Source organism: Pelophylax lessonae (genome assembly GCF_965119305.1).
Source record: "Pelophylax lessonae genome assembly, chromosome: 4".
Taxonomy (NCBI): Eukaryota; Metazoa; Chordata; class Amphibia; order Anura; family Ranidae; genus Pelophylax; species Pelophylax lessonae.
The window spans coordinates 140,071,260-140,096,405 of NC_138771.1; the positions used below are offsets into that span (position 1 = coordinate 140,071,260).

General features: G+C 49.3%; 1 protein-coding gene across 1 annotated transcript in view; it reads left to right on the top strand.

Moving 5' to 3' along the window:
- Positions 1–9,680: 9,680 nt before the first annotated feature.
- KTI12 (KTI12 chromatin associated homolog) overlaps positions 9,681–25,146 on the top strand; it is a gene marked incomplete at its 3' end in the record, with an annotated part of 199,452 nt that continues 183,986 nt past the window's right edge. Inside the window, exons 1-2 of the mRNA XM_082253511.1 lie at positions 9,681–9,796; positions 21,671–21,833. Of these exons, the coding sequence (XP_082109637.1) occupies positions 21,683–21,833 (151 nt within the window). The 5' untranslated portion in view covers positions 9,681–9,796; positions 21,671–21,682. The remainder of the gene's footprint in view (positions 9,797–21,670; positions 21,834–25,146) is intronic.

Consider the following 25,146-nt stretch of genomic DNA (forward strand, 5'->3'; position numbering starts at 1 on the left):
TCCTTGAGACAGAAGGTCTGCTCGAAGAGGCAGACGCCACGGAGCGTCGATTGCCAGATTCAAGAGGTCTGCGTACCAAGACCGGCGAGGCCAGTCCGGTGCCACCAGAATCACCGTTTTCAGGTTCCGAGGCCAACCTGCGAAGGAACCTGGACAGCAGCTGAAATCGGTGGAAAGGCGTACATCAGGCGATACTGATGCCAGGGCGTCACTAACGCGTCCGAGGCGTCTGCCCGAGGATCGCACGTCCTTGCCACGAACCTTTCCACCTTGTGGTTTAGACGAGATGCGAACAGGTCCACATCTGGGGACCCCCACTTCGTGCACAACATCTGGAAGACATCCGGGTGAAGGGACCATTCCCCCTGGTCCAGGGTCTGGCGGCTCAGATAATCCGCCTGCCAGTTTTCCACCCCCGGAATGTGAACTGCAGAGATCGCCGGGACGTGCGTCTTGGCCCAAGATAGAATTTTGGCTACTTCCCGAGCCGCCCGGGCACTCCTGGTGCCCCCTTGGTGGTTGATGTAGGCCACCGCTGTGGCATTGTCCGTCTGCACCCGAACTGGACGGCCCTGAAGCCTGTCCGTCCAACGCAGAAGACAGATTTATCGCTCGCAATTCCAGAATGTTGATCGGAAGGGAGGATTCCTCCTCCGACCAAGTTCCCTGTGCGGACAGAACACCCAGAACACCACCCCAGCCCGACAGGCTGGCATCCGTGGTGATCACCGTCCACGACAAAGGACGAAAGGACTTGCCCCCCCGACACCGCCGGGGACTGGAGCCACCACAAAAGACCCCTTCGGGTGAGATGGCTTAACGACAGCCGCAGATCCAGAGATTGCGGACGCCCGTCCCACTTGGCCAGGACCTCCGCTTGAAGCTCCCGCGTGTGAAACTGGGCGAAGGGGATCGCCTCGAAGGCCGAAACCATCAACCCTAGACACCTCATACACGTCCGGAGGGACGAGCACTGATTGTCCCCGAGGGACCTGACTTCGCACTGAAGTGTCCGAAGCTTGTCTTCCGGCAGGAAGACCTTCGCCTGAACAGAGTCCAGAATCATCCCCAGGTAGGGAAGACGAACCGACAGACACAACGTCGATTTTGGAAAATTTATCGTCCAACCGAATTCCTGCAGAGTCTGCATCGTGATGGACAGGTCGTTCACCAGGCCCTGACTGGTCGCAGACCGAATCAGGATATCGTCCAGATACCCCAGGACAGAAATGCCCTGGGCCCTCAACAAGGCCAGAACCGGCGCAAGCACCTTGGTGAAAACCCCCGGAGCCGAAGCGAGACCGAAGGGTAACGCCACGAATTGATAATGATCCTCCGCAATGGCAAATTGAAGGTACCTCTGGTGACCCTCGAAAATGGGGATGTGTAGGTACGCATCCTTCAAGTCGATGGAGGCCATGAATTCCCCCGGAACCAGGGCAGCCACCACCGAGCGCAGGGATTCCATGCGAAACTTGGCGAACCCGCACAAAGCGGTTCAGAGCTTTCAAGTCCAGAATCGGACGTACCTTGCCCTCCTTTCTGGGCACAGTGAACAGATTGGAATAGAACCCCCGAAATCTGTCCCGATGAGGCACCGGAACCACCACTCCCTGGGCCCGCAGGTCCCGCACCGCCAGGTGCAGATCCTGCAAGCGCTCCGGAGGCAGTTGAAGGTTTGAGGGGAAAAATCTGCCCGCCGGCCGAGAGAGAAACTCGATCTTGTATCCAGATCGAACGATTTCCTGAACCCACCTGTCCCGAATGCGGTCCAGCCAAGGTTGAAGAAAACCGAGCAAACGTCCCCCCACCCCAGAAACGGGTGAGGGCGCCCCTTCAGGCCGCATTGTTATGGGCAGCGGATCCGGACTGGCCGGACGTCTGCTTACCCGCCCACGGCTTCTTCTGGGAGCCTTGGCCTTTGAAGGGCTTGCCCTTATAGTGCGACCGAAAGGCACAAAAAGGACCCCTGAGAGGGCCTAAACGAAGCATTCTTCTTACCACGAACAAACTTATTCTTGTGAGATTGGGGCAAGAGAGTGCTCTTACCCCCAGAAATACCCTTTATCAGAGTATCCAAAGATTCGCCAAAAAGACGAGATCCCGCGTAGGGCAAATTAGCCAAAGTCTTGCGAGAAGATTGGTCAACAGACCAACATTTCAGCCATATCAGGCGACGGTTCAAGACCGCCACACTAGACAGACGCGCAGCCAAAGGGACTAAATCCAAGTCCGCATCACACAAATACATGACACCCTGATGAATCTGATCCACCATAGCCAAAGTTGTCGGCGGGGCAGAGTCAGCCACCAGAGTGCGCTTGAGCACCTGCGTCCAATCCGCAATAGCTTGGGCTGCCATAATGGAAGCAAAAATAGGCTTCAGCATAGAGCCAGCAACCGCATGACGGGCCAGAGATTCCAATCTCCTGTCCGTCGGGTCCCGGAACACCGGGGTATCCTCAGCAGGGATCGCAGTTGATTATTCAAAATCGCCACCGCGTGATCCACCTGAGGCGGTACACACCAACGCTCATCAGTAGCCGGTGTAAAGGGATAACGCAGCCTGAACCTACTCGGCACAGCAAAAGGCTTTTTTAAATTGCGCCATTGCTCATCAACCGCGCGCTGAAATTCCGTAAAGCAAGGAAAAACCTGCAATGTTTTGCGTTTCCTCTGCGTCCCATAAGAGGACATCAAAGCAGGAGGACATGGTTCATCCTGCAAATGCAGCGTTTGCTTGATAGAAGCAACCAACTCATCCATGAGTGCAAGCCCTTCAGACGAGCCAGGGGGAGAATTATCAACCCCTTCCACCTCAGCCTCCCCATCAGACCCCACAAGGTCCAGGGATGAGTGAGACCCTGAGAAGGGCACTCCAGCCATAGCAGCCCCATCGCCCTCTGAATCAGAGGAAATAGACACCCTGGGCCGTTTTGTGGATCGATTAGCCACCAGCATCTGCACCTGAGCAGCTAAGTTAGCCACAATAGTAGCCAGATCAGCCCCCTCGGGGGAAGCAGCAGCCCCTTGGCCCCCCACCAGGGTGGGAGGAAACTTGCAATCCTGAGAATCCATGCCCCAGCAAAGTAATTAATAAAGGGTACTGTGTAACGCTCATGCGTTTTTTGTTAATGAATGGATTTGCAGCAGCAGAATTGTTACACTCAGTAGTCCTGTAGAGATTCTGTTAAACAACATATCCAACTCTCAGGACTTCATCACCGTGCACAGCCTGTTATGCAATATACATACACTCAATATGATGTTCCTGGAGTGATAGAATATATGATAGTATAGAGGTGAGAGACAGGCGATAGTATGGTGAGCACTCAGTAATAGTATTCAGGAGAGTGGTAGGTGATGGTAGTATGCAGATAGGTTCTAGCAATCATGTATAGTACAGATGGTAGGGGACAGCAGAATGTATACAAGATAGAGTAACCTAGTGCAATGATAGATGATGGTAGTCCCAAGAGCTAACAATCTATGCCGATGATAGGAATAGATTAGATAGTAATAGTCTTTGTAATATGCAGTAGATGATAGTGAAAGTATAGGTTAGGAAGGAATCCCCTGTGGGGTACTTATCACTAGATAGTTAGTAGTAAGGAGTGATCCGGTAACGAGATATGGGATCGGCAGCGAGGTTCCGGTTCAGTTCAGGCAAAGGGTATAGCTAGAAGCTCCGGCAGCACAAGACAAGGTAAGGTGAACATGCGGTTTGATCGAGCAATGAGTGAGAGCAAACCGGCGATTGAAATAGCCGCTCATAGCGGCGCTCGGCGATGATGTCATTGCCCTTAAAGGTGTATGCGTTCCATTTGGATAGCAAGATGGGACGCAATGTTAGGAGAGAAATGGAAATAAGGGTACCATAGGTACCAGAACATTACATACTGCCCCTTTAAGATCGCGGCGAGCGCTGCCCACCGCACCCACTGAACACACTGACCCCCACAGGGACAAGAAATTGGGCAAGGAATACAGGAAAAAGGGAGATATAAAACCTGGAGAGCTCACACAGGCTGCTGCACCGATCGCTGTCCCAGAGGAAAAGGAAGTGATGCAAGACTGACCGCCCCTATGAAGCCTATGCAAGGCTACACAAACATGGCCGCTGGCTGAGGAAAAAAACCCTGGGCAAAGGGAACATGGCGCTGACATGTGGTGATCGATCGCCGCTCAAAATGGCAGCGTTTGGCGCCAAAAAACGCTGTGCAGTACCTCACAGGACCTGCCACCATAACTTTTGCCCCAGAAAAATGGCGGAGCGCCGCAGCGATCGCCGCACAGCATGCTGAAAATCTGACTGCTGCATATGACACCCAGCAGAGCGGGAGAGCCCCCCCCTTCACAGCCCACACACAGGCAGCAAGAGCACACAGGAGCTGACAGGGAACACAGCAGCCACACAGACATGCAGGGTCACACAGTCCCAGACTGACACCCAAAAAAGACAGGTCCCCACATAGAGTTACACTTACCAGTCCGGATGGCGTGGGGAGCCTGCTCCAGCGACCAAACCGCAGTACTGTGGACAGGGAGTGTCGCAAGCCTGACGCAGTGGAGTTGCGGTGCGAAACCGCAATGGCGTCCAGTGAGGTAGCCACCTCACCGATAGCATCCCTGCAGCGAACAGGGATGGGTCGTTCAATGTGCCAGGGCAAAACCTAAGCTGAACGCTCAATGGCAGGCTGGGAAGCCCCTGGCCCTGAGCCCTGGGATCCAGGGTGGCCAGACCGAGACCCAGCGCCGCACGATCATCTTCATCAGAAGAACTAACTAACGCTGAAAATAAACAGCTAAGTAGAAGAAAGAGAAAAAACTTCAAATAAAATCAAAAAAGAGAAAAGTGGCTGAGACTAAGAGCCCCAGCACAGGAACAGCCTGCAAACTCCTGAGCTAGGCATATGAAACTGAGTTGGTATGCAGGAAGCAGGGAGGTATTGACTGAGGGGACCACCCCCTGGGGGTGGGATATGCTAAAAACTTTGATATTAATATATTCTGTTGCCTAGCTACTCCTACGGAGCAAAGGTCAATAACCCCATTAGTGACGAATATGAAGATGCGGCGACTGTCGGAGGACGTAAGAGAAATGCCTTTTTACAAGGATCAAGCCATTTCTTTTTCTATCCCCGCAAGTCGTTTTTGGAGGTGACTTTAATACTGTCACTAGGCCCAAGGACAGGAAGGACTGCTGTGGTTATAAAGGTGCTGGCAAAGATACTTTTCTGGCGCCTATTGGCAGTAGAAGAGTCTTTGCTTTCTCGCCATCAGCACTTTTTAATCCAGGTTAGGAGCACCTTCATAGCGGTTTTAGCTGTCCGGGAGGCCTTGGAGCAGTGCAGGGCTGCAGGCTGGGGAAAGTATTTACTGGCATTGGATCAGGCAAAGGCTTTCAATTGTGTCAACCATGAGTACCTGTGTCTGCTCGTTAGTAAGTACGGTTTGCCGGGTGGTTTTGTCGATTGGTTAAAAGTCTTGAATAAGGGGGCAGAAAGCTTCCCTTTTGTTAACGGTTGGGTTGGACAATCCTTTGAGGTTGGCTCTGGGGTGCGCCAGGGTTGTCCCCTGAGTCCCCTGCTCTATGTGTTTGCAATCGACCCCTTCATCAGGAGGTTAGAGAGCAGCATGTTGCGTGGGGTACTAGTGAGAGTCCCGGGTGAGCCGCCTTTGAGGGTTGTTGCCTATGCAGGTGATGTGTCAGTGATTGTCACTGGGACAGATGAAGCGGAGGAGGTGGTCTCTCTGACATCGCGGTACTCTGAAGCATCAGGCTCCAAGATCAAATCAGGAAAAGAGTGACGTTTTCTGGATGGGAAAAGGAGGTGAGGGTTTTGATCTCCTGGACACCTTTCCAGTGCCCCAGGAAAAAAATAAGATATTGGGCATTGAATTTGGACCTGGCGATTATGGCCTCAAAAACTGGGAAGGCAGGCTGGAAGTTGCCAATACTAAGGTGGTCAGCTGGAAGAGATGAAAGTTATCTCTGAGGGAAAGGGTTTTAGATTTTTTGATTAAGACTTACCTGATACCGATTTTCTTGTATGTCAGCTTTGTCTGCATCTTGCCAGTGTCTCTCTATGCTAGGATCTATAGTGTGTTCTTCCAGATGCTGTGCGGGAACAGGCTGAACCTCATCAAGAGGAATGTCACCTATCTATCCAGGAGGGAGGGTGGCTTAGGTATGGTCAACCCCGTTCTTTTCTTTTCACTGCTATTTCTCAAGTTTAACATTGGTAGTATGCTTGCAGTGGAACCTCCTGGATGGGCAGGCATGTTTAGATTTTGGTTTAGGCCTTTTATGCGACTTTGGGAAGAAGGTGGCCAAGTGAAGAATCTCAGGGGTCATTGTGGTCAGCTTCCAGCCTATGTCGCTCTGTGTCTGAAGTTGCTCCGAGGAAAGTTCTTATGAGCCGAGTCTTGAGCAAAGTCTTTCATGACCCACTGGCCTTAAGGGATTGCCCAGGCCCAATTTTGAGGGAAGGGTTAAGGCTGATTATTTTGGCTAGAGTCCCCCTTAAATTCAGGGATCTGGCCTGGTTGTGCTTCCACGGGATGCTCTATGTTCAGGGCAATTTGAAATTCCGCAGTGGGTATCAGTGGGGGGAATAGTGCCTCATTGTTGGTGTCAGTGGGGGGAATAGTGCCTCATTGTTGGTGTCAGTGGGGGGAATAGTGCCCCATTATTGGTATCAGTGGGGGGAATAGTGTCTCATTGTTGGTGTCAGTGGGGGGAATAGTGCCCCATTGTTGGTATCAGTGGGAGGAATAGTGCCCCATTATTGGTATCAGTGGGGGGAAAAGTGCCTCAGTGTTGGTGTCAGTGGGAGGAATAGTGCCCCATTATTGGTATCAGTGGGGGGAATAGTGCTTTATTGTGGATATCAGTGGGGGGAATAATGCCTCATTGTTGGTGTCAGTGGGAGGAATAGTGCCCCATTGTTGGTGTCAGTGGGAGGAATAGTGCCTAATTGTTGGTGTCAGTGGGAGGAATAGTGTCCCATTATTGGTATCAGTGGGGGGAATAGTGCTTTATTGTTGGTATCAGTGGGGGGAATAGTGCCTCGTTGTTGGTGTCAGTGGGGGGAATAATGCCTCATTGTTGGTGTCAGTGGGAGGAATAGTGCCTCATTGTTGGTATCAGTGGGAGGAATAGTGTCCCATTATTGGTATCAGTGGGGGGGAATAGTGCCCCATTATTGGTATCAGTGGAGGGAATAGTGCCCCATTATTGGTATCAGTGGGGGAAATAGTGCCCCATTATTGGTATCAGTGGGGGGAATAGTGCCTCATTGTTGGTGTCAGTGGGAGGGAAAGTGCCTCATTGTTGGTGTCAGTGTGAGGAATAGTGCCTCATTGTTGGTGTCAGTGGGAGGAATAGTGCCTCATTGTTGGTGTCAGTGGGGGGGAATAGTGCCCCATTACTGGTATCAGTGGGGGGAATAGTGCCACATTATTGGTATCAGTGGGGGGAATAGTGCCACATTATTGGTGTCAGTGGGAGGAATAGTGCCCCATTGTTGGTGTCAGTGGGAGGAATAGTGCCCCATTGTTGGTGTCAGTGGGAGAAATAGTGTCCTATCATTGGTGTCAGAGGGAGGAATAGTGTTCTATCATTGGTGTCAGTGGGAGGAATAGTGCCCCATTGTTGGTGTCAGTGGGAGGAATAGTGCCCCATTGTTGGTGTCAGTGGGAGGAATAGTGCCCCATTGTTGGTGTCAGTGGGAGAAATAGTGTCCTATCATTGGTGTCAGGGGGAGGAATAGTGTTCTATCATTGGTGTCAGTGGGAGGAATAGTGCCCCATTGTTGGTGTCAGTGGGAGGAATAGTGCCCCATTGTTGGTGTCGGAGGGAGGAATAGTGCCCCATTGTTGGTGTCAGTGGGAGAAATAGTGTCCTATCATTGGTGTCAGTGGGAGGAATAGTGCCCCATTGTTGGTGTCAGTGGGAGGAATAGTGCCCCATTGTTGGTGTCAGTGGGAGGAATAGTGCCCCATTGTTGGTGTCAGTGGGAGAAATAGTGTCCTATCATTGGTGTCAGAGGTAGGAATAGTGTTCTATCATTGGTGTCAGTGGGAGGAATAGTGCCCCATTGTTGGTGTCAGTGGGAGGAATAGTGCCCCATTGTTGGTGTCAGTGGGAGGAATAGTGCCCCATCATTGGTGTCAGTGGGAGGAATAGTGCCCCATCATCGGTGTCAGTGGGAGGAATAGTGCCCCATTGTTGGTGTCAGTGGGAGGAATAGTGCCCCATTGTTGGTGTCAGTGGGAGGAATAGTGCCCCATTGTTGGTGTCAGTGGGAGGAATAGTGCCCCATTGTTGGTGTCAGTGGGAGGAATAGTGTCCTATCATTGGTGTCAGAGGGAGGAATAGTGTTCTATCATTGGTGTCAGTGGGAGGAATAGTGCCCCATTGTTGGTGTCAGTGGGAGAAATAGTGTCCTATCATTGGTGTCAGAGGGAGGAATAGTGCCCCATTGTTGGTGTCGGAGGGAGGAATAGTGTCCCATCATCGGTGTCAGTGGGAGGAATAGTGCCCCATTGTTGGTGTCAGTGGGAGAAATAGTGTCCTATCATTGGTGTCAGAGGGAGGAATAGTGTTCTATCATTGGTGTCAGTGGGAGGAATAGTGCCCCATTGTTGGTGTCAGTGGGAGGAATAGTGCCCCATTGTTGGTGTCAGTGGGAGGAATAGTGCCCCATTGTTGGTGTCAGTGGGAGGAATAGTGCCCCATTGTTGGTGTCAGTGGGAGGAATAGTGCCCCATCATTGGTGTCAGTGGGAGGAATAGTGTCCCATCATCGGTGTCAGTTGGAGGAATAGTGCCCCATCATCGGTGTCAGCGAGAGGAATAGTGCCCCATCATCGGTGTCAGTGGGAGGAATATTGCCCCATTGTTGGTGTCAGTGGGAGGAATAGTGCCCCATTGTTGGTGTCAGTGGGAGGAATAGTGCCCCATTGTTGGTGTCAGTGGGAGGAATAGTGCCCCATTGTTGGTGTCAGTGGGAGGAATAGTGTCCTATCATCGGTGTCAGTGGGAGGAATAGTGCCCCATTGTTGGTGTCAGTGGGAGGAATAGTGCCCCATTGTTGGTGTCAGTGGGAGGAATAGTGTCCCATTGTTGGTGTCAGTGGGAGGAATAGTGCCCCATTGTTGGTGTCAGTGGGAGGAATAGTGTCCTATCATCGGTGTCAGTGGGAGGAATAGTGCCCCATTGTTGGTGTCAGTGGGAGGAATAGTGCCCCATTGTTGGTGTCAGTGGGAGGAATAGTGCCCCATTGTTGGTGTCAGTGGGAGAAATAGTGTCCTATCATTGGTGTCAGAGGGAGGAATAGTGCCCCATTGTTGGTGTCAGTGGGAGGAATAGTGTTCTATCATTGCTGTCAATGGGAGGAATAAGGCTTCAAGGGTCGGACAATGGTAAGCAAAGAGCTGCATCAGGCCAGTTTGGAGCCCATTACTCTGTGTAGTAGTAGTAATACATTATCCTATAAGCTCCCCTTCTATCTTATCTGTTAGCAAACGTGACACCAACTTCAAAGTAAAGCTGGGCAATGAAGACAGGATTTCCCACCAGGCTGTGATCTTCTAGAAGCTCTCATCACTGGGTGACCACATCTAACAAACAGAACATGATAGCACAGCATCACACACTCCCTGGTGGTTACCTCCTTCCGGGTGGGCGTGTCCTCGGAGACATGTGTTTCATCAGCTGACCGGAAGACGCTCTTGTTGCTGAGCACTTTATATCGTGCGTTCCATGTGTGTGGCGGTAGATATGTGATAAGGTACGGGGGTGGGGGGGAGTTAGAGGTACAATGGATACGGAGGGGCGAACATTAGGTGACAGAGGCAGTATGGCTCGATGTTGTAACTGATGAAGTACGCTCGGTATTTTCTATATGAATGCTCCGCCCAGTGATGTGTATAGCAGGCTCCCCTGTGTGAGGTTCAGCAATGACTGGAAGGGCTTCTCCTGGGGGGTCTGTGTACATTAGAGAAGAAAACGTGACTTCTCATTGGATGAGCTGTGTGCTGCCCATGAATGGCAAAGCTACAGGTGCCAGGGGGACGCTAAACAACCTTTTCATGTGCTTTACATAGTAGAGGAGTCCCTGAATATGGTGACATATGTTCATTGTCCGCAAAAGGGCTCCTTCACATGTGCATTAATACCCTGTGTTTACCACCTGACCTCTGGGAGGTTTACCCCCCCTCATGACCAGGTTGTTTTTTTGCAATACAGCACTGTTACTTTTGCCGCTTGCCAACCGTATAAGTTACATACATGACATCAAGGCGGCTCTATCTAGTATGTGATCCTGCACTACTGGGTCTGGGGCGCACATGCACAACCCGCTCCTGCTGGGATTATACAGAGCGGGAGCTGCAAGTGATGCAGACTCCATGTCCGCCGGCACCCGCTGATCATTAGGATGGCAATCTGCCCATATAAACAAGGCAGATCACCCTTCCGTCATTAAGGAAGGCATGGATAATGTTTACTGCAAAGCAGAGACATGCCTTCCTCTAGTAAAAGCACCTCCCACACAATCACTGGCCAGGCACACAGGTAACCCTTTGATTGCCCCTGATGTTAACCCCTTCCGAACCAGTGTCATTAGTACAGTGACAGTGCATATTTTTAGCAATGATCATTACTGTATTTAGTGTCACTGATTCCCAAAAGTGTCAGTTAGCCCCTGATCACATTGAATGCGGCTTTGAAATCGTGCAATTTTATCTGAACTATAGCGTTTCAATTGGTTTCCTAATCTGACAACACAAAGGCAGCAGCAGACATCTTCTTACGCCCAGGTAAGTCTTCAATTTCACACTTATTTTAGCAGTAAACTCACCTTATATACTGAAATATAGTATTACATCTTAATTATTATAGTTTTTTTTTTTTTTTTTTGCTAAAAAATATTTTTATTAAAGTATTCAGAAAAAGCAGAACAATCAAATACAGAAAGGTAAACACAAAACATTGGGAATAAGTGCCCATTCACACTACTGTGACTGGTCAGCCTGACAAATCTCGATCTATGCAGTGCTACGGGAACCGTTCTAATAGGAGCGACTCAAGTCGCTCCGACTTACAAAATAGTTCCTGTACTACTTCGGGGCGACATCGGAGCGACTTGCATTGACTTCCATTATGTGAAGTCCGTGCAAGTCGCGGTGCACGGGACTTCACAGGTCGCCCCCGAAGTCGTGTCGCGGTAGTGTGAACCGGCACTTAGGGTCAGGGGAAGGGAATTCAAAAGCTCTACTGCAGGCATACATGTTTGTGTACATTTTGATTGATATATGGAAATGCTGAAGATAGGATCATAAAGGTGTCAAAAAAAAAAAAAAAGGTGGGGGGGGAGAAAAAGCGGTAAAGGGGAACAAAGGCTAACAGTGATACTACAGGCTATTAATTAACACTTATCTGGTCAACATAAAAAGAGTAATGATCTCGGTGATGAGGGCAATCGGCCATTTTGAAATTTTGCATATGAGTCAGAGAGCCTAAAGTAAACCCTAGGTTCCCATAGTTTATTAAATCGATTATTATAGTTTTATTAGTATTCTAGTAAATACTGTGACAAGCCTGCAGGCAGAAGGTGGCAACCGCCATCTTGGTACACCCCACACTGCTCAGCACCAAACTGATTGTAGTGAAATAGACCATTTTACTTAGTCGCGGTGAAATAGTCTTTTTTAATATATAAGGTGAGTTAACTGCTAAAAGGTAAATTGAAGACTTGTTTGGGTGTAAAAAGATGTTCGCTGCGGCCTTCGTGTTCTGTCAGATTAGGAAACATATTGAAACGCATAGCACAATGAGCAGTTGTGTTTGCGACGGTCCGTCTGTTGCATTTTCTGATGGGTAGCAGTATTCTGATAGAACACCGGCAATAGGCTGCAATTTTGTCATGGGATTTGACCTGTCGAACGGGGGGCTTAAGGCCCGTACACACGTACCGATTGTCGGCCGAAACTGTTCGGCTGCAGAACGATCGGCCGATTTTTGGCTTGTTAGTATGATGCTTCCGACAGCCGACAGCGCACTTTCGGCCGAGCAGAATCTGTCGTGCAAGCATTAAAATTTTTGTATGCCGACACCAGAGCAGCCGATTGTTCACCAGTCAGTACAGATTTCGGCCGACAGACAGCAGATTTGCAAGACTCGGCATGCTCAGAAAAGAAAAAAGACAAGGAAAGTTAACCATCACATGACATCACTTCTGCAGTCGGCTGTTGTTGGCCGACAAAATTCGTGTGCAGTCTTTTGCACTTTTCAACAGACACGACAGCCCTCGGACAAAAGACGGCCGATCGTTCGGCCGACGATCGGTACGTGTGTACGGGGCTTTAGTGTCCAATTTGTCCGCCGTAATATTGCAGTCTTACTATAGGTCACTGATCTTCGCTGTTACTAGTAAAAAAATAAATGAATAAAGAAAAATTCCATAAATATATCCCATAGTTTGTAGGTGCTATAACTTTTGCACAAACCAATCAATATACGCTCACTAGGATTTTTTTTACCCAAAAATATGTAGCAGAATACATATTGGCCTAAAAAAGATTTTTTTACTTTTATTTTTTTTATTTAATTGGATATGTTTCAGTGCCGGTTCACACTTGTGCGATGCGGGAAGGCTGCGAATTCCCGAATGTTCCCGCATCGCATCCGCACAAGAGGCAGTTCACACTGCCATATGCGATATGCAGGAGGTGTCAATTAAATGTTAACGACACCCCCAGTTTGATCGCATATCGCAGTGCGATCGTGCAGTTCGCACAGGATCGGATCGCACAAGTGTGAACCACTGTGCGATCCAATCCTGGTGCGGCTGAAAAAAAGGGTCCTGTGCGTCTTTTGTGCGGGTGCAGTGCGAATTTCAGCCATACAAAGTGTATGGCTGAATTTGCATCCGCACATCCGATCGCATGTAATGAAGGAGCAGTGCGCTCTGAATTACATGCGATCTCCGCAGCCTCACAAGTGTGAACCGGCACTTATAGCGGAAAGTAAAATAACTTGTTTTTCAAAATTGTTGATCTTTTTTGTTTATAGCGCAAAAAATAAACGCAGAGGTAATCAAATGCCATCAAAAGAAAGTGCTATTTGTGGGGAAAAAAAGGCATACATTTTATTTGGGTACAGGGTCGCACAACCCTGCAATTGTCAGGTAAAGTAACGCAGTGCTGTATGGGAAAAAAAAATGACTAGTAATGAAAGGTAAATCTTGCGGAGGTCAAATGGTTAACTGACAATTGCACAGCCATGCAAATTTATGTATTTCTTTTCCCACAAATAGAGATTTCTTTTGTTGGTATTTGATCACCACTACGATTTTTGCGCTATAAACAAAAATAAAAAAGACCAACAATTTTTGAGAAAAAAAACATATTTTTTTACTTTCTGCTATGAGACGCATCCAATAAAAAAAAAAATGTAAAACAAATTTGGGCCAAATTGTATTCTGCTACATATTTGTTGGGGGAAAAAAAATCCCAATAAGCATATATTGATTGGTTTGTGCAAAAGTTATAGCATCTACACACCATGGGATATTTACTGGATTTTTAATTTATTTTCTTATACTAGTATTGGCAGCGATCAGCAACTTATAGCAGGACTACGATGTTGCGGGCGACAGTCTGATGCTAACCGACACTTTTTGGTGCTCAGTGCTAAAAAAAAAAATACACTGTTACTGTAATATACACTGGCTGGGAAGGGGTTAAACATCTAGGGCAATCAAAGGGGTTAAATATGTGCCTAACCAGTGTTTTTGTGTTCTGTTTTACTAAAATAATTTATGGATTTTATTCACCGCTTTGCAAGGAAAGAAAATCCATCACATCCCTGCTGAGAGAATAGAGCTCTGCCTTGTTTACATGGACAGAGCTCTGCCTTGTTTACATGGACAGAGCTCTGTTGCGTGTCTCTCCTCTGTCAGCGGGTGCCAGCGGACAGCCATTGGCTGGCACCCAGTGATCGGCTTCTGTTGTTACTAATCGCAGCAGAAGCAGCGCACCCTCTATCAGGAAGTTCAGAATCATGGTTAACTGGTATTTGCGTGGTCAGCAACAGTGTATTCAAACCAAATTTGTATAATTTTTTTAGAGCTTTCTTTTGGTGGTATTTGATCTCCACTAGTTTTTTTAATTTTTATTATATAAAAATCCAAAGTTTGAAATTTTTAGAAATAAAAACATAATTTTTTACTTTCTGCTATAAAACCTATCCAATAAAAGAAATTAAAAATATATATTTTTTTACGTGCTCTGACAATCGCCGCCCATCCATATTAGCCTTCACTAGTGGGTAATGGCTCCCTCTGCAGGAGTAAGCTTGGCAGTTAATTGTTAATAAAAAAACTTTTCTATACTTAGGCACACCTCTAGGGGCCGACCCAGGCCATTATCCTGATCCAGTTACCACTGGTCCTCAGTTTTATGCTGCCTAGCATCAGGAGTAGGCTAGCTCTTCCTGGCCGGTTCCTAGCATCTCGGTTTTCTTTATGATTTTTTCTAAAATTATGTACAGTATTTTTCTTTTGAAAATAGGTTTTTATTTCTCTCACTATCACTAGTTAGTCAGGGACTTTTTCCTGGAGGACTACAAGTGACTGCAGAGCTGGGCCTCGCATTGGGTAATATAGATCCTTATGGAGTCCCAGCCTGCCAACGAGTGTCGCAGGTTACTGGTGCGCCCAGGCCACGCAACGACAGTGCCCCTTGGAATGGGGACGAGCCTGCGGAGCTGCGTCTTTGCCGAGGGTGTCTCAACTCCGGAATGCCCGTGTATTGCTAGCATCCCTCCTTGGCTGACGGCACCCCCACTTAGGGTGGGAGGTCTCCCGTATCAGAGCGGTGCCCACTTTCCTGGACTGGTGAGTACTGATACCCCCTTGTCCCTAGAACATTTAGGGGGGTTTGTGGGCCCACTCTTAGGGGATAGCAAGGCTGGTGGTCTCTGTGAGAATCCCCTTCTGGCCGGCTTGGTGTATTTTCCCTTCCTCCCTGGCCCTGCTGAGGCCGCTGAACTTGTGGTATGTGGGGGGGCTCCATAGCTGTGAGGGGTGTCTCCCTGGGGTCCCCTGTGGTGGCCAGACCGCATGTATATGCTTAATTTGGCGCCGTTTTGGCTGCCATTTTGGATGTGGGCAGGTGGCTGAGCTCTGTGTGTGGGCAGCAGCCATTTTAAGACCTTGTCCTGGTGCTGCTCGGGCGCCACCTTGGCTAAGATCACATGCCTATTAAGGGCAAGCGGCCATCTTGCCGGTGACATTTTACATTGAGTTTCATTAGGCACCATTTTATTGTGGCTCAGGGGCTAGGCCTCTAGGGGCATGAGGTCACTTCCTCCTTTCCTTTCATGTTCTCACTGAGCAGCGTGTGACAGTTTCTGACACTGTGGGGAGATTTTTACTAATGCCAAGGGCAATTTTCTGCTAAAACTGTTTCGTGTGGATTTTGCATTATCTGAAGGGGCTCCTTCAAATAGTGCAGGCTGCGGTGGGGTTTTGCTGGAACCGCCGATTTAAAGGGCCAGCGTCCCATTAATTTTATATTGGCATTCTGGACTCCCAGGCTGACAATTTCCCCGCAGGCCTGGTGGGGGCTTCGGGTATTCCTGAAACCTCTTCCATGGTCTCTTTATCTGCTGCTCTTGCGCTTCTTTTTTGTGCGTCAAAAATGGGTGCTGCTGTCGGAACGCTCCTCCAAACAAACGGCCTATGCCCTCCCAATCCTTTGACTCAGAGCCTGAATCTGGTTGCCATGGACGACGTCCCCAACCCCCCCCCCCCCCCCGAGGGGTCCCTGTCCTCAGCTTCTTAGGGAGTGGAGGAGGAATCTTCCTCGGTGGCGCGGAACGTGCTGTGCTGTGATGGAGATGGAGGCCCTCATTAGCACCATTAAGGAGACTCAAAATCTTGACGATGAGCATCTCAGTCAAGTAAGCGGGCTGCTTTCGGGTTCCAAAGGGCCCAGGTATCGGGTCAGGTTTTTTCCTGCCCTGAGGAGTTTCACACGTGTGAACGACCAGTGGCGTCGCATAAAACATATGCTAGTAGTGCCTAAACGTTTCACCACTGCTATCTCTTTTTGGAGGCTGGGGCTAAACGTTGGACGGTGTCCCCCGAAAGGGACCTCCCTGTCTCTAGGCTTAATATATCACTTGATGCCGGTGGAGAACTCCCCGGTGTTCACGCATCCAGCTGATTTTCTCGCCACTTTCATTGGGGGGCGAGCTCCCTGCAAAAGCCTGTGCTTGCCTCAGTGATGGCCTCTCAGGCTCTCACGGCGTGGTCCAAGGTGCTTTGGAGCCCCCGGGTGGCTAAGTCGGCCTCTCTGACTGCCCCTGACGTGGTGGATCAGATTATGAAGACTGGTATGTACCTGTGAGACGCGGCCTTGGACAAGGCTCCGTTAGTCGCTCGGTTGTCTGCGGTCGGGGTCGCAATCCGCCGCATTATTTGGCAAAAAAGCTGGTCGGCTGACCACGCTTCCAAACAGACGGTGTCTGATGTTCCTTATGGGGAGTTGTCTTTTTGGGGACACTCTGAATGAGTTGATTGAGGGCCTTACGGGGGGGTAAGAGCACTCTGTTGCCCCAGGTCACTAAGGGTAAGTCGTCCTGCGCTAGACGGGGGGGGGGCCTTCCTTCCACACTCAGCGTGGGTCCTTCCGTGCCTTCGGGGCGCAGGACAAGGGCAAATCATTCAAGCCCTCCGGTGGTCACAAAAAGCCGTGTTCGGGTGAGCCAAAGACCGGTCGGTCTGGCTCAGTGGCCCAGTCCACCTCTTCCTGAAGGTGACGCCCTCACCCGTCTTAAGGGTGAGGGGGGGGGGCGTCTGCGTTGCTTTCAGGAACCCTGGTTGTCCAGCAATCGGGACAGGGGGGTTCACAAGCTGACTCGGTCAGGGTTCAAGATCGTGTTTCGATCTCGCCCTGCAGGCGGCTTCTTCCCGTCAACTCTCCAGCTGACTCCTGATCCTCTCGGAGATCTCATGGGGGCGATGCAAGATCTGCTCACCCAAGGAGTCATTGTGCCCGTGCCTTCACGGGACGGGTTCTGCGTTTTTTTTATTCCAACCTGTTCACAGTGCCCGGTAAAGAGGGCAAAGTGCGTCTGGTTCTTGACTTGAAGTCTCTGGACTGCTTTGTGCGGGTGCAGAAGTTCCGGTTGGAATCCATCAGGTCGGTAGTGGAGTCGTTGAGTCCAGTGGACTTCCTGGCCTCCATCGACTTGAAGGATGCGTATCTGCACATCCCCATCTACGAGGGTCCTCCGAGATATCTCCGCTTTGCGGTGGCAGGGGAGCATTCCCAGTTTGTGGCGTTACCCTTAGGTCTCACTTCAGCTCCCTGGGTTTTTACCAAGGTTTTTGCTCCCGTGCTGGCTTTACTGCCTTTAAAGGGGATTGCGGTCCTAGGTTATCTGGACAACCTCCTGTTAAGGTCTAGCTTGTGTGCATCTTTGATGAGCGATCTGGCCGTGACGGTTCAGATACTCCAGGTGTTCGGGTGGACCATCAATTTTTAGAAGTTGGCACTGACTCCTTCAGTTCATCTTTAGTACCTGGGGGGGATGGTCCTGGATTCAGCTCAGGCACGAGTTTTCCTTCCGGAGGACAACCTCCGGACCCTGCAGGACGAGCTCAGGTCCCTCTGGGACAACGATCTCTCTTCCTTGCGTACCTGTATGCGGTCTCTGGGTCTGATGGTTTCGGCTTTCAAAGCCGTCCCGTTTGCTCAATTTCACACATGGACTCTGCAAGCAGAGATCCTGGCCAGGTGGGACAGAAAGCCTCAGTCTTTGGACAGGAGGTTTTCTCTGAGCCACCGAGTGCGGTCGGATCTTTTGTGGCCTTGACACAGGGCCAGTCCTTCCGGCCTCTGCTAGGGACGGTGCTCACCACGGATGCCAGCCTGTCGGGCTGCGGAGGTGTTCTGGGCATGCTTTGTGCCCAGGGGACGTGGTCGGCAGAGGAGGCTTCCTGGTCGATAAACGTTTTGGAGCTCCGAGCAATCAAGCTTAACGGTGTGGCTGTTAAAAGCCAGGTCTTGAGAGATAGGGGTCTTCCACATGCGGTCATCCCTACCTTGAAGGCTCGTAAAGCCGCTTCTATTAAAATTTCTCGTCGCACCTGGGAAGCGTATGTTGCCTGGTGCAAATCGCATGGTTTCCATCCTCGCTCCTTCTCGGTGGCGAAGATTTTGACCTTCCTGCAGGAAGGGGTGGATAACTGTTTGGCACTGACCACGATAAAGGGTCAGTTGTCGGCCTCGGCCGTCTTTTTTCAGCATCCCTTGGCGACTAATTCTTTGATTCACGCTTTTATCCAATGGATGCGGCATCTGGCTCCCCCGAGGAAGGCTCCCTTGGACCTGAATTTGGTGTTGTCTGTGTTACAATGACCTCCCTTTGAGAACATCCGAGATATTCCTGTGCCTGGGTTGTCCCAGAAAGTTGCTTTTCTGGTGGCTATCATGTCTGCTCGCAGAGTGTCTAAATTGGTGGCTTTGTCTTGCTGTTCTCCTTATCTGGTGCTTCATAGGGATAAAGTGGGTCTGCGACCCAATCAGTCTTTTATTCCCAAGGTGGTCTCTTCATTCCACCTCAACGTGGATATCGCGTTGCGTTCGCTTGGTGCGAAAATCAAGCATCCCAAGGAGGTGGCTTTGCATTCCTTGGATGTGGTCCGGGCGGTCAGGGTTTACCTGTCTGCCACAGAATGTGTTCAGAAGTCTGATTCCCTGTTTGTTCTTCCTGAGGGACCTTGGAAGGGCTCGAGCGCGTCCGCGGCAACCATTTCTAAGTGGATCAGACAGACGATTGTTCAGGCCTATTCCATCAAGGGTCAGGTTCCTCCTTTCCCTGTAAAGGCCCATCCTGCTAGAGCTGTCAGCTCCTCTTGGGCTTTTTGCAATCAGGCTTCTGTGGCTCAGGTGTGCAATGCGCCAACCTGGTCGCCTGTGCACACTTTCACAAAATTCTACACAATTGATGTATTGGCATCCTCGGATGCTTCCTTTGGCTGCAATGTTTTGAGTGCAGCGGTTGTTTGAGGAGACATGTTTTTTTTTCTGTCTCTTTGTTGGGGTGTTTTTTGTTTTTTGGGCTTGTTGCCCTGTGGGCTCAGGTTGTTTCTAGCCCGGTTGTTTGCATTACCTTCTGAGTTGGTTGCGTCTTCCCACCCCTCACACCGGCACTGCTTTGGGACATCCCACTAGTGAAGGCTAATATGGATGGGTGGCGACTGTCAGAGGACGTAAGAGAAAATAGAATTTTTGTAAGAACTTACGGTTCTCTGACAGTCGCTGCCCCCGCCCCTCTGGTTTTTTGGATCTGGGGGTTATTGCCTTCCCTTACTGCTTGCTACAAACTGAGGACCAGTGGTAACTGGATCAGGATAATGGCTGGGGGTCGGCCCCCTAGAGGTGTGTCTAAGTATAGAAAAGTTTTTTTATTAACATTTCTAACTGCCTAGCTTACTCCTGCAGAGGGTGCCATTACCCACTAGGGAAGGCTAATATGGATGGGCGGCGACTGTCAGAGGACTCGGAGAAAATAATTTTACGGTAAGTTCTTACAAAAATTCTATTTTCTTCATACGTTTAGGCCAAAGTGTATTCTGCTACATGTCTTTGGTAAAAAAAAAAAAAAAAAAACTCCATAAGTGTATATTACTTGGTTTGAGTAAAAAGTATAGTGTCTACAAATGATTGTGTATATAGCCTAGAATTTTATATTTATTTTTTTATACTGGTGATCAGCGACTTGTAATGGGACTGTGATTGTGCGGTGGAAAATCTGACACTACCTGGCTAAATGACACTGACATCACCAGTGACACTAATACAGTGATCTGTGCTAATGCTATGCACTGTCACTATACTAATAACACTGGATGGAAAGGGGTTAACATATAGAGGCAATCAAGGGGTTAACTCTGAAGCAGTTGCAGGAATTTATGACAAAGAGTGGTAATTGTGTACATGTGACAACAATATCACCAATTCTTCCGTTCTACCACCATTCCTACACTAAAGCATGGAGGTGGTAATATATCGTTGTTATTAGGGTTTTTTTTTTTTTTAAATGATTGGCGCATTGATGTAGAATCCAGTTTAATTGCGATTGCGCGTAACAACACCCCAGCTCCTCCCCCCCACTTGAAGTGTCATGGCTGGGATGACAATCTCTGGTGGGCTGGCTGCGCCGGGCACCACTCTTCCCCCCCACCCCCCACATTGGATGTAGCCTCGGAAGGCGGGCGCTGCAGCAGGTCAGAGTGCCGCCCCCACCCACGCTTTCCCACCTCCTTGGGATTTGTAGTTTTGTTAACCTCGATGGGCGGGCTTGGGGCTGTGACAAACATTACTACAGCAGTCATCACATCTGTGGGATGAGGCACAGAGTCTCTTTTAAGGCATTGAGCAACGAGGGGAGGAGGGGGGTGGTAGGAGTGCTCCAAAGGTGAGAGTTCCTAAGTCCAATCCAAGTTCCTAAATAAATCAAAAACCCAAAGATACTGGACTGGTCATGGTCTCAGTGCTCACACTTGGAGAAACATGCTTAAATGTGCTGTTGTTGTTAGCGGTAACCCAGGGGGACCCATATCCAGCAAAACGGCTGGGAGTTGTGCTAGGATAGTACACAAGTTGTCACCCCTTCCACACATATACCCCCACACAGTACACATAATGCAATACACAAGTTGCTATCGCTGTACACACCCCATAGGTTGTCACCCCATACACAAATACGCCACCACTTCACAAACCCAGAACACAGTGCACAGGTTGTTGTCCCCTCCCTTTACACCAGTGGTTCTCAACTCCTGTCCTCAGGGCCCACTAATGGGCCAGATTTTAATTATTACCTTGGGGAGATGCAGACTAGAATATTAGATCACATTAGTGCGATCGCGGAGATCGCATGTAATTCGGAGCGCACTGCTCCTAAATTACATGCGATCTCATGTGCTGTGCAAATTTCAGCCATACACTTTGTATGGCTGAATTCGCACCGCATCCGCACTAAACTTGCACATGAGGCTTTTTTTTATCCGCAGCAGAATCAAATCGCATAGTGGTTCACAGATCCAACTGGGGGTGTCGTTAACTTTTGACACCCCCCTGCGTATGGCATATGGCAGTGTGAACTGCCAGAGGTGCGGATGCGATGCGGGAACACGCTGTATATTCGCAGCATTCCCGCATTGCACAAATGTGAACCGGCACTGAGCAGCAAATGATATCGCCTGGGATGTATTTCAGTTATCTTCCAAACCTGGCCTGTTAGTGGGCCCTGCGGACAGGGGTTGAGAACCACTACTTCACACAATACATACGTTGAGACACCCACAGTACACAGGTTGTCAGCAGTTTGCTCACAGTACACAGGTTGTCACCCCCTTCCCATACATGGTACATGATTTACACACACAGAACACAGGTTGTCACATCCCCCAGCAGCTCACTGCTTGCTCCTGTCTAGGGGCTAAAGTGTTTTTTTTTTTTTTTTTCACCTGTTTTCTGTTAATAGATGCTTCCATTTAGGGATGGGTCTAGTTGATAAGCAGTGACATTTACAATGTGTGTAATCATTCTAAATTCTTAATATTTTACTTGTTCATTTTTTACAGCTGATTTCAGAAATGCCTCTCGTGGTGCTTTGTGGTTTCCCCTGCAGTGGGAAGAGTCAAAGAGCACTGGAGCTGAAAAAGCACCTGGAGCAGGCTGGCGGGAGAAAGGTTTATATAATTGGAGACCATACCCTTGCTGTTGATAAGAATTCTGTATATTCAGGTAGGAATTCCTAAGTACATTGTCCTTACTCTAGAAACAAAGCTGACTGTGGGATGCAATTGGGGTTCCATCGAAACAGAAATCAACCATGCCTATTAGTAAACACAGGAACTATTTATATAATCACTTGCCTACTGGGCACCTTCACACCCTTCGCACCCTATGTTCAGATATCAGCTCTGTGACATTTTAAAGGACAATTGTGCGGTCATGCACCACTGTACCCAAACTAAATTTGTATCATTTTTTTGAGACCAAGCTTTCTTTTAGTGGTATTTAATCACCACGGTGTTTAGTATTTGCTAAACAAACGAAAAATGTTAAAAAAAAAAAAGTTTTTCTTAGTTTCTGTTATAAAATTTTCTAAAGAATTTATTTTTCACCTTCACTGATGTGCACTGATGGGGTGGCACTGATATGTGCCACTGATGAGGCTGCACTGATAGGCAATGACTGGCAGCACTTGTAGGCACTGTTGGGTGCCCTGATTATCAGTGTAGATGTCCCCTGTGTGGATTTGCTGGTTATCGCTCCTCCTCCCTCATGCACTGTAAGTGTGAGGGGAGGACTGCCGATAACTGGCAAATACCGTTTACACTGTAATCAGCTAGTTACATGGTAAAGAGCCGCTGTAATTGGTTCTTTACCTTAATCTGTGATTAGCTGTGTCCTTCGGACTTGGCAATCACAGATCCCTGCTGATACGCACCACAGGAAGCACGATCACGAGAGGACGTTCATATACGCCCTCCCGGCAAGGTGAGCCAATGCTATAGCTGAAAGAGGGGCAGGAAGAGGTTAAGCAGAAGAAAACCAGTAAGACCTAGTCCATTCATCTTCCTTATATTACAACTAAAAGCTCATGTATGACATAACATATTCAAATCCAGTTACTTTGTGATGCACAAGTCTCATAAAGTGAACAAAACTTCCTGTACCCTCCCTGACTGAGCCAAAGCCTCCTTCATTTTTGTCTCACATGCTGCCCTCCCAGACAGAGAAGCAAACAGTGGGCAGGTTTTACCAACAGAGGCAATCCAGAAAGCAGTAATTAGGACTAGGTGTAGCTAGGTGCTGATAGACAAGCAACAGCCTTGTGAATCAACCATAGCCACGCTTCCCTGCAGCATTTTTTCATTCCATTGTAGTGCATGCAGGCATAACCTACTCGAGAGTGGCAACTCTGCTTTGATTTCAGGAGCAATGCAGAATTGTTGCTACATCATCGCAGGAAGATGCATTAGGTGAACCAAACTTACAGGCTTAACATGTATTTGTGACATTTTGCAGCAAGACTAACAGAAAACTGTAAGTTCATATTAACATGTTAGATCCCTTCCACAACTCTGCACAGCCTATACACAGCACAGTGATGATGTCACTGCTATTTTTACAAGGTAAAATCTGGGCTTCCAAAGACATATTGGTGCTCACAGTAAGTTTTTTTTTTTCTTTGTGGCTTTTGTAGAATGTTTATATGAACGTGTTGGTGCCCAGGGTTCACCTTCAAGCATTTTTATATCTTCTAATTTCAGGTATGTTCTACATTCTATTTACAATAGCCACTTCAAGCTTTTTCCTGAGCTGAATGCACAGTAACTGAATGTGGACATTCCACGAGTGCAAAGAAAGCAGACATTAATAAGATTTTGGGTTTTCTGTAGACTTAGGCCTCATGCACACGGGGCATTAGAAAAAAAACGTGCTGCAAAGCTAGTTCTGACGCAGGGAAAAAGCAGCTGTAAAAAAGCTGCTTTCAGTAGCTTTTTCCATTTGCTTTATTGCACGTTTGGCCACGTCGCTTTTAGCGGCGTTTTTTCTGCCTCCATTCAAAATCAATGGTTCCCTATGGGGAGCCTATTGATTTGAATGGAGGGCGCATCGCAAGTTGGATCAGGATGATCCGACTTGCGGTGCGACTTGTGCTATGAGAATCTTGAGGGGGATATCCAAGCCAAAATGGGAAAAATGGCGTGGGGGCCTCCCCAGGTTCCAAACCAGGCCCTTTGGGTCTGGTATGGAATTTGAGGGTAGCCCCACGCCGAAAAAACGGCGTGGGGTCCCCCCAAATTCCATACCAAACCCTTATCCGAGCATGCAGCCCAGCAGGCCAGGAAAGGGGAGGGGATGAGCGAGCGGCCCCACCCCCCCTGTACCATACCAGCCCATACGCCCTCAACATGGGGGGTGTGGGTGCTTTGGGGCAGGGGGGGCTCTTCACCCCCCCCACCCCAAAGCAGCTTGCCGCCATGTTGACGAGGACAAGGGCCTCAACCCCACAACCCTGGCCGGTGGTTGTGGGGGTCTGCGGGCAGGGGGCTTCTCGGTATCTGGAAGCGAGCGCCCCCCCCCGCTGGACCATACCAGGCCACACGCCCTCAACATGGGGGTGCAGAGCTCCCCCTGCCCCAAAGCACCCACACCCCCCATGTTGAGGGCGTGTGGCCTGGTATGGTCCAGGGGGGTGGGGCTGCTCGCTCGTCCCCTCCCCTTTCCTGGCCTTTCCGGGCTGCATGCTCGGATAAGGGTTTGGTATGGATTTTGGGGGGACCCCACGCCATTTTTGTTGGCGTGGGGCTACCCTCAAATTCCATACCAGACCCGAAGGGCATGGTTTGGAACCTGGGGGGACCCCCAAGCCGTTTTTTCCCATTTTGGCGTGGAGTTCCCCCTCAAGATTCTCATAGCGCAATTCGCACCGCAAGTCGGATCATCCTGATCCGACTTGCGATGCGCCCTCCATTTAAATCAATAGGTTCCCATAGGGAATCATTGATTTTGAATGGAAGAAAAAAAAAAGTATAATGTGGCTTAACGCACGTTAAGCAACGTTATTCAGCCTTTAGCAGCGTCAGACGTTCTTGCAGCTTAAAAACGCTTAGGCCACTTACAGCTCAAAAACGTCTGTGTGTGCATGAGGCCGTAGAATAACATGGAGGGGCGTTTTTAACCTCCTGCCATCCGCGCTACAGCCTATATACGGCTGCAGCGCGGACTCGAATTTTCGAGAGGCCGTTTTTAAACGGCCTCCCAGTGACACGCCCCCCGCGCTCTCCCGTGAGCGCGCATCGGGGGGAATCTGTGTCGGCCGTGTCCCTTGGATCACAATCACAGCGGCCATTCACCACGTGATCAAGCCGTCCAATGAGAGATGATCTCGTATGTAAACATATGAGATCATCTCTCATCGCCGGCGCTCCTTCCTCACACAGAGCCTGCGTGTGAGGAAGGAGGGAGAGCTGCACAGCGCCGGGGACACAGAAAAAAGTAATCAGGGCAAAGATCACCAGTGCCCTGATTACTAGAGGTACAC